Source organism: Phaethon lepturus, unplaced genomic scaffold (genome assembly GCF_000687285.1).
Source record: "Phaethon lepturus isolate BGI_N335 unplaced genomic scaffold, ASM68728v1 scaffold12282, whole genome shotgun sequence".
NCBI classification, from domain to species: domain Eukaryota; kingdom Metazoa; phylum Chordata; class Aves; order Phaethontiformes; family Phaethontidae; genus Phaethon; species Phaethon lepturus.
The window spans coordinates 11,412-19,926 of record NW_010521285.1 but is presented as its reverse complement, the minus strand read 5'-3'; the positions used below and the strand labels follow the sequence as shown (position 1 = coordinate 19,926).

The window sequence follows — 8,515 nt, the reverse complement described above, 5'->3', positions numbered from 1 at the left end:
GAATGAGGTGAAGTGAAGGTTATTACATGGTTCATAGGGGAAACCAGAGATGTTTGTCAGTTCCCAAAGCACCTCCTTCTTCCACAATTGCTGTGTCCTTAGAGTTAAACAGTTACTGTTGGTCCCTGATTGCATTTCCTTAGGTTGTTACTCTGACAACTCCTTTTTAGTGCCTTTTCTGAAGTAGGATTATTTTTCGTTAAGCTTCCTTCCGCATTCGAGGGGAGGATAGCTCACCTGAGTTCATTACTAAATACAGGACTTGCAGGCGGCAAGTGAGAGAGTGTTCAGGGGAAGCTGATCACTATGAAGGCATGTCAAGTGACGATGAGCTGACTCCGACAGAGGTGACCGAGTTCCAGAAGACCAAAGGTTGGTGGCAGTCTTACTGTGATGTCCTAGAACAAAATCTTTTTCTGCTATTTTTTATGATTTTTTTTTTTTTTAGGAAAGGTGAAGAGATATTTCATTTGAGATACATATTCTTAGTTACACACTGTAGAAGAGAAATGCATTCAGACAGTTCCAACTAATGACTTGGGAAGAATAGATGTATGGTTGTAGATTTCTTTTGGTATGAGTTTTGGTGTGGTGGCGTTACACATTACTGTTTAGATTGGAAGTAAGGTCTTTTAGATTATGCCAAAGCTGATCTGACAGTACTCAGTGCAATGCTACAACATGTTTTGTGTAATCAATTAGTTTTCTGAAGATAGAGTGAATTAAAGGTTGCTGTTTTAATTATCTTGAATGAATGGATGAAGAGAATTGGGGAAAGGCATAATACCTTTTCTCCAGAGAACAGAAGGGTTTTCATGTCTGAAATTGTATCACAGTGGTATAAAGTTTGAAACATAGTGGTTGTATAAATATGTGGAATAGATCATGAAGAAACTTGCCTTTTTTAGTCTTCTGACAGTATTTGTTTCTGAAACTGGGTTTTCCAGGAAGCCAGTTTTAAAACCCATTTCAGTATCAAGTGGTGGTGTCCCAAATCTGGGTTCTTCCACCTGGTGTGCAGAGAGACGAAAAATACACAGAGCTGAGATATTTGCTTTTATTCCAAATCTGCGCAGGATTGGGTGCTAGGTGGTGGGCCCACAAAGCTAGCACGCCTCAGTTAACCCACAGAAAATATTTATATGCTTCCAGCAACAGTTACCAGTATTTTTTAAAAGTTGTCTCCATTACCCTTGTTCCCCTGGGTTCTCACAAGCCTCGTCTCCACTTAAAGTCACAGCGTCCTTTTTTTCTAGGCATGGTCAGTGAGGAAGGGGCTTTTGTGAGGCTTTTTATGCATATTATATGTTAATTATATGTTAATTAGGATAGTTCACTCAAGGTTGAGTAGCTGTGTTTCTTTTATGATTATCTTGTTCCTTCCCTCGAGGTTGCAACTTGTTAACTGCTCACAGAGACTAAACAATCCCCCCAGCTTAATTCCTTGCATACCTTCAACAGTGTGTCAAAGATAAATGACAAGAAATATCTGTATGATAATTGCATTTATGTCCTGTAGATGCATAAACTTTTCAGCTTATGCCTCAATAAGTTCTGTGATTGTTTCTTTTTATTCCCAATGAATATTATCCATAGATAACGTTTTAGAGGATAGTAGGAAAATCTTTGAAGATGTACATGCAGATTTTTGTGACATCAGAAAAATCCTGTTGAAATTCCAGGAATGGAAGGAGAAGTTTCCTGACTCTTACTGTGATGCTTATATCAGTTTCTGCCTGCCTAAGCTATTAAATCCGTTGATAAGAGTTCAGTTAATAAATTGGAATCCTCTTGAGGTAGGTGCATCAGCTGACTTTGTTTTCTTCAAAAATTGTATGTGTGTTTGTGTATTAATATGCTGGTGACTCCTATGCCACCTGCATCTGGTTTGGGGCAACCCCCGGTATCAGCACAGGCTGTGGGGTGAAGGACTGGAGAGCAGCCCTGCCGAGAAGCACTTTGGGGGTACTGGTGGATGAAAAGCTGCACATGAGCCAGCAATGTGTGCTTGTAGCCCAGAAGGCCAACTGTGTCCTGGGCTGCCCCCAGAGCAGCATGACCAGCAGGGTGAGGGGGGGGATTCTCCCCCTCTGCTCCGCTCTGGTGAGACCCCCCTGCAGTGCTGCGTCCAGCTCTGGAGCCCTCGGCACAGGAGAGACATGGACCTGTTGGAGTGGGTCCAGAGGAGGCCACCAAAATGCTCCGAGGGCTGGAACAGCTCTGCTAGGAGGACAGGCTGAGAGAGTTGGGGTTGTTCAGCCTGGAGAAGAGAAGGCTCCAAGGGGACCTTATTGCAGCCTTCCAGGACTTCAAGGGGGCCTATAAGAAAGATGGGGACAGACTGTTTATCAGGGCCTGTAGTGGTAGGACAAGGGGTAATGGTTTTAAACTAAAAGAGGGCAGATTTTAGACTAGATAAAAGGAAGAATTTTTTCACAATGAGGGTGGTGAAGCACAGGAACAGGTTGCCCAGGGAGGCTGTAGATGCCCCATCCCTGGAACCATTCCAGGTCAGGTTGGACAAGGCTCTGAGCAACCTGATCTAGTTGAAGATGTCCCTGCTTATTGCATGGGGGGTTGGACTAGATGACCTTTAAAGGTCCCTTCCAACCCAAACCATTCTATGATTCTATGCTTCTGGGTATTACACTGAAGCAGTAAGCTATAGTCAGTAAAGCCTGTTATGTTTCTGGACTGTACCACCTTTGTGAACGTGCCTTTTCTGCCTTATTCGTCTTTGTTGACTGGTGGTATGTGTGGGTATTTCTGGCAGTCCAAAGTATGACTGAGCAGAGGCACACTGTTTGCAGTGAAGGCTTCTGCATGGGAACTTTGTTACATGGCTTGTAGGGACATTCCAGAACCCAGGGTAAGTACTTTAACTAGAAGAAGTTCCATTTCTTTTTGTCACGTCATTTTTTGTATATGAATCATTTTGATCTGTATTATGAGAAATGAGATGCAGTTCCTTCCGTGCATAGCACAGTGCATTAGAAATTAATAGAAAGATACTGTGTTGGTCTCAGAAATTGAAGCATGTGGTTGGACTCTTAACTGTCTCCTTTCTCTTTACCTCCAGCCCTTTTTGCAACATGCTCTGTAAAAAGAATTCTACAAGGTGTTTGAAGAGATTTTTGACAATTCTATTCTTTTAAATTCTAGCTTTAAATCTAGTTTTCCTGATGGGCTGTTTTGGTCTGTTCAGCGATGAGGGGGGATCTGAAATTAAGTGAGAATCTTTGTGGTATCATTGGGTATATTTTTTGCATGGAGGTTTTCTCTGAATGCTGACCAGCTGAACAATTAATAGGAATGATTTTTCGGCAGAATGTTACGGAGTTGGAAGAGATGCCTTGGTTCAGAGCTATAGAAGAATTCAGTGATGCCAAAAGTGTGTCTGAACCAAAAAGGGATGATGATCCCGATCAAGAAGTTTTGCCTAGAGTGATTGAAAAAACTATTCTTCCAAAAATTACAGGTATAGTAAGATTGTCTTGAAAATGTTCACTGCAGCTAGGTAATCAAACCCTAAATAAGTGATGGCTATCAAATAATTGTTGGTAATCTTGGACCACTGTTATATAACTGTTACATACCTTAGTTCCACAGGCTGAGGCTAAGGTAGCCTCTTTTTAAGTGAGAGCTTTTTATGTGTTTAGTTCTGCTACATTGTAATGCCTTGAAACTAGAGCAGATAACCACTTGGGTATTGTGAATGAAACTAATTCCTTTTTTTTTTTTCCCTTCCCAGCATTTGTAAAGAATGTGTGGGATCCTTTATCTACTTCACAGACAAAGAACCTTGTACAGCTTTGCAATAACATGTTTGAAAAACAAGTCCTTTCCAAAAACGAAAGCAGTCGAGCAAAAGAGGTAAAAGCTCCTGTGGCACTGGAGAAGGGAGAACTTCATCCACTGTGTGAGCTTTCTGTGTGCTCCTGTGGGCACTTACAACATTGTCCTGAAGTTATTAGGTTCCAATTACTTGTTTGTTTTGTGACTTTATATTAACAAGATTTAACAGTTAAACTTTAGTCTCTCTCATGCTCTTGTTATTGAAGATGGTAGGAGATGGGATACTCTTGAGGCAGAAATTAGCTCCTGTTCCTAGAAGAATTCTGCCTGTACCTATCAAGAATCTGATCATAGATCTAATCTTGCTTCACTGCAATAACAAGGGTTAGAATTTAAATTTTGAAAGATAATTAAATGCCAATCTGAGCTTTAAATGCTCATAATGCTCTAGTGGTGAACTCCTTAAGTAGATCTAGATCTCCTGTGAAGTAGATCAAGAATTTTAAAATTTGAAAATCCCCAAAGGTTAATTGGCTAAGAGAAAGACTACTTTGTAGTCTTAGCTATCTTCTAATAATTATTTTGATACACAGTCACTCTAGCATTCCCTTCTTCAGCCTGATTCTGGTTTTATTCTAATGTAAATCTGGAGGTTTATGTAGTATAAAACTGGTGAAGTGGGTGGATGTTTAGCCCCTGTGTACGAAAAGAAATATTTTTAAGAAAATGTTTTATGCCTCCCAACTGAACTTTCCAAAGGTTGCTGGTTTGAAACCATGACTTGAAGTCAAGTGGTACAACTGACTTTAGCCAAGATAGCATTTGTATGGAAAGTAAAGCAAAGCAGAACTTTAAATAAATAAAAAGGCTTTTAAAAAAGGTAGGTGGCAGTCTCTGGCACCTAAAAGCATGTTGCCTAAAAATGCATACTGTCCTAGCTATGGTAATTTTTTTTACATAGAATTTCACAGCTTTTTGTGGGGATCCTATGTGCATAACTTGCTTTGTTGTTAATTTATACAGTTTTCCTGCTGCCTTGCAGATTAACATATAAAAAAAGGCCTCAGGGAAATAACTTAATCTTAAAAAAAGCCTCTAGGTTAACTTGATAGATAATTACAGCTGTGACTGGTCTGCTGTTTTTAATATATTCATGGTATCAGCTGCATTATATGCAAGTGGCAACTCTGCTTAGCTTTAATTATTTTATTCACCTAGACGTGCAATATGTTAACCATTGAAGTTGCTATAAATGGAAGATGAAGTCTTTCTTCAACACATAATTATTTTTTTATAGGATTTGATGAACATGGTTGTTCTAAGAATGAAGAAATCTGTAGAGGAAGATGTCTTTATTCCTCTGTATCCTAAAAGGTAAGCTGATTCTGGGACTTTTTTTAAAACTTTTTCTTAAAATTCCTGTACCCTTCTACCCCACAGATGTAGAGGAAATATTGTAGACATCCACTAATATCTAGTGGAACAAACATGCCTTCTACTCTTTCATTACAGGAAAGGTTATAAAGCCTTATTCCTATTTATGAACTTTTTTTATAAGAGTAACTCCACTGACATAATGTGTTTTTGCTTCTGTAACCAAAAGCTTTCCAGTATATGAGACCCACAGTCTGGTTTTAGCATAGCAACTTATGTCTGAGGGCCTGTGTTAGTTTAGGTGGTCTGGTGTCACGTGGGTGTGTTTCCCCCGATTCCTCCTGTCATTCCTAAAATAATTTATGTAGTTGATGCTGACTACTGGACACTTTCAAAGATGGGAATAAGCAGGAGCTGGGAGATGTAGGGTTAAGATACAGCTAGCAGAGAAGCTTTGCTAAAGCTGGGGTGGGATGTTTGGTTCTAAGCAATGCTGTTTTGATCTGAATCTGTGAAATGTATTGTGTGGAAACACAAGTGTTTCCAATTGGTAATTTTATTAGAAATTATTTCATAGTAGTTGTGTTGTAATGGGTTCAAATTGACAGCTGTTTCCCATAATCTTTGTTCTGGCTGTGGCTGTCACTGCTGAAAGAATGCCAGAATTAACATTCATCAGTGTTTAAGAGATTAATTGTTTATCTTTCAAAAGCAAACAACCAAAAAAATCCTTATTTTACCTTTCTTCTTCTTTCCATGACTAGCACTGCGGAAGACAAATCATCACTATGTTCAAAATTTCAAGAAAGACGATTTTGGTCAGCTGTTAAGGTAGAGAAAATATACCTGTTTTTTTTTTCCTTTGAAATTAATTTTAGTGAAAAAATATTTTGCAGTCAGTCAGGAAATATATCTTCAGGCAAATATGATTCCTGGGAGATTAATGCATTTTATTAGGATAGATAACGATTTTTCTCAGTGAAGGATACGTTCTCTGTGCAACCTGCATGTGATGATATAAGAATGAACTATAAATGAAAGCTTTATTTCTGTTTACTGAACTGGTATATCTTCTGCAAGAGACTTTTGATCTGACCATCTGTTCCTGATTTTTTTTTTTTTTAACTTGAGTGGGTCAGCCAGGCCTCTTGGCCTTACATCATATTAGTTAGTCATTGCCACTCTGCTAACAGGCTGTCACTGAACACTGTGGGGACAGGCAGGTTCTTTTGGGGATCCTGGACAGAATGATGATGACACTAAGTTGTAGGTACAATTACAGCTTTATTTTTTTTAACAGAATTTTATGATCAGCATAGCCTTTTATGATCAAGGTAGCACAAGATTTCTATGATCAGAATCAGTGTAGCACAATTTTGTAAGTAGCATAGCACGGAATTTATAGCACAGTTGGCCCTAATCACCTGGCCCCTCTGCAGATTGGGTCTAATCTTAGTATTTGGCTTGCAGTATCAATAATAAAAGTCATAATCTAGACTCGAAACATGTAAAAGAACAAGAGTCACTCAGTCCTCAGAAGAAATGGGATGGTGGAGGTGTCCCCAGCTGCCAGTGGGGCTCATGGGTCTCACTGTCCAGCAGCAGTTCTAGTGCAAGTTCCCCTTAGGACTTGTAACTTGATTTTGTAGACAGTGCTCTGTGTGGTGTTATGCTTCCCTGTTCTGTGTGGGACCACCACCACCGCTTGGCTGGGTGCCTGGGACCTTCAAGGCTGGTAAGGAGGGGAGTAGTCAGCCTGGCACCCAGGAATTTTGAGACTGACAGGGAATGGAAGAAGAAATCGGTTTGGTTTGTCTACTTGGTGCAGAGGACCTTCATGGTGTGATAATGAGGGGAAAGGGGGCTAATATGTGACCAGCTCGGTTGCAGAGAATGGCCGTTTGCCTTATAAAATGATGTTAGTTATTCTGACCCTTGTTGTAGAATATAATCACTGCATGTTCATATAAGCACATCAGCACCCCAAAAGTAAATCTATGCTGAGTTGGGAATTTCTGAATGCCTGTGATTCAGTTCCTACTTACGATGTTTCCTCTACTCCTAGATTCGGTTTCTTACTGAAGATGAGATTTAGGTGCATAAAACCCCATTAAAATCCCAGGCAATATTCCAGTTCCCCTGCTATTCATGATGCCTAGCACTCCAAAGGCTTCCTTTTGTTGTGATGCAGAGCTTCCTTTCTGCTGAAAAGCCTGGAAAGTTGGATGTGTTAAGGTCTGTTTGGCAAAAAACTTGTCACCTCTGCTCCTGGGGCAAGCTGCTTGTGCAGGAATCTGTTGTGGACAGATGAAGAGAAAGCAAGATGGTGTTTAATACTCAGGGTTAGGACACCTTAGCAAAAAAGGCAGACTTGGGATTCTGATCTCACCTTCTAGGACTGTGTGTTGCGTTTTCCTGGAATCAGTCCTGAGTGCTTTCCCCTGTAGATTGAAGTTTTCTCCTTTAAGCTTTTGATTTCTATCTTCACTGTCACAGTGGTTGTCTTTGAAAGGGTGATATTGGAGAGTAAAGTGTTCTTGCTCTGTGTATCTCTGTATCTGTTGAACGGTTGTCACATTTTTTTTCTGGAGTGGAAGTGTGAATTCAGTCACCTCAGGGTAAATAATACTGCAACTCACCTGTGTTAAACTCTTGGAACTTACTTAATACTTAGGCTAGTGTAACTCATCTGTGCTTGAGACTGCTCTCTGGTACTGAGACCCACTGCCATTGTGCAGCTCCCATGCTATTCATGCTGTTAAGCCCTGTCTTTCAATATGGGTTGCCATCTTCACAGTGATAATTAGGAATGGCTTCTAAACCATGCCCAGAAATTGTATGGAGAAATACTAATTGGCTTGGGTGATAAGTGAGACAGGAACTCTTCTACTGCAGAAGTACAGGTGATGGAAGTTCAGTGTTTGTACCCTGGTATTGCCTAACTTGTCTAGTTGTTACGGTTTAACACGGCAGGTAGCTAAAACAACCACACAGCAGTTTGCTCACCTCACCCCCCAGTGCGATGGGGGAGAGAAGCAGACGGGGAAAAAAAAAAGGTAGAACTCATGGGTTGAGATAAAGACAGTTTAATAGGACAGAAAAGAAAGAGGATAACATTAATGATAAAAGAATATACAAAACAAGTGATGCACAGCATAATTTCTCACCACCTGCTGACTGATGGGTGCCCAGCCAGTTTGCAAGCCACAGCGCCTGCCTGGCCAACTCCCCCAGCTTTATATACTGAGCATGATGTCATATGATATGGAATAGTCCTTTGGCCAGCTGGGGTCAGCTGTGCTGGCTGTGCCCTCTCCAGCTTCCCGAGCACCTCCCACATTGTCAT

The 8,515-nt window shown here is 40.5% G+C and overlaps 1 protein-coding gene across 1 annotated transcript in view; it reads left to right on the top strand.

Moving 5' to 3' along the window:
• Positions 1–8,515, top strand: part of GCFC2 (GC-rich sequence DNA-binding factor 2) — a 20,275-nt gene that overhangs the window by 8,467 nt on the left and 3,293 nt on the right. The window contains exons 7-12 of the mRNA XM_010281464.1: positions 260–372; positions 1,597–1,796; positions 3,328–3,478; positions 3,752–3,873; positions 5,093–5,169; positions 5,934–6,000. Of these exons, the coding sequence (XP_010279766.1) occupies positions 260–372; positions 1,597–1,796; positions 3,328–3,478; positions 3,752–3,873; positions 5,093–5,169; positions 5,934–6,000 (730 nt within the window). The remainder of the gene's footprint in view (positions 1–259; positions 373–1,596; positions 1,797–3,327; positions 3,479–3,751; positions 3,874–5,092; positions 5,170–5,933; positions 6,001–8,515) is intronic.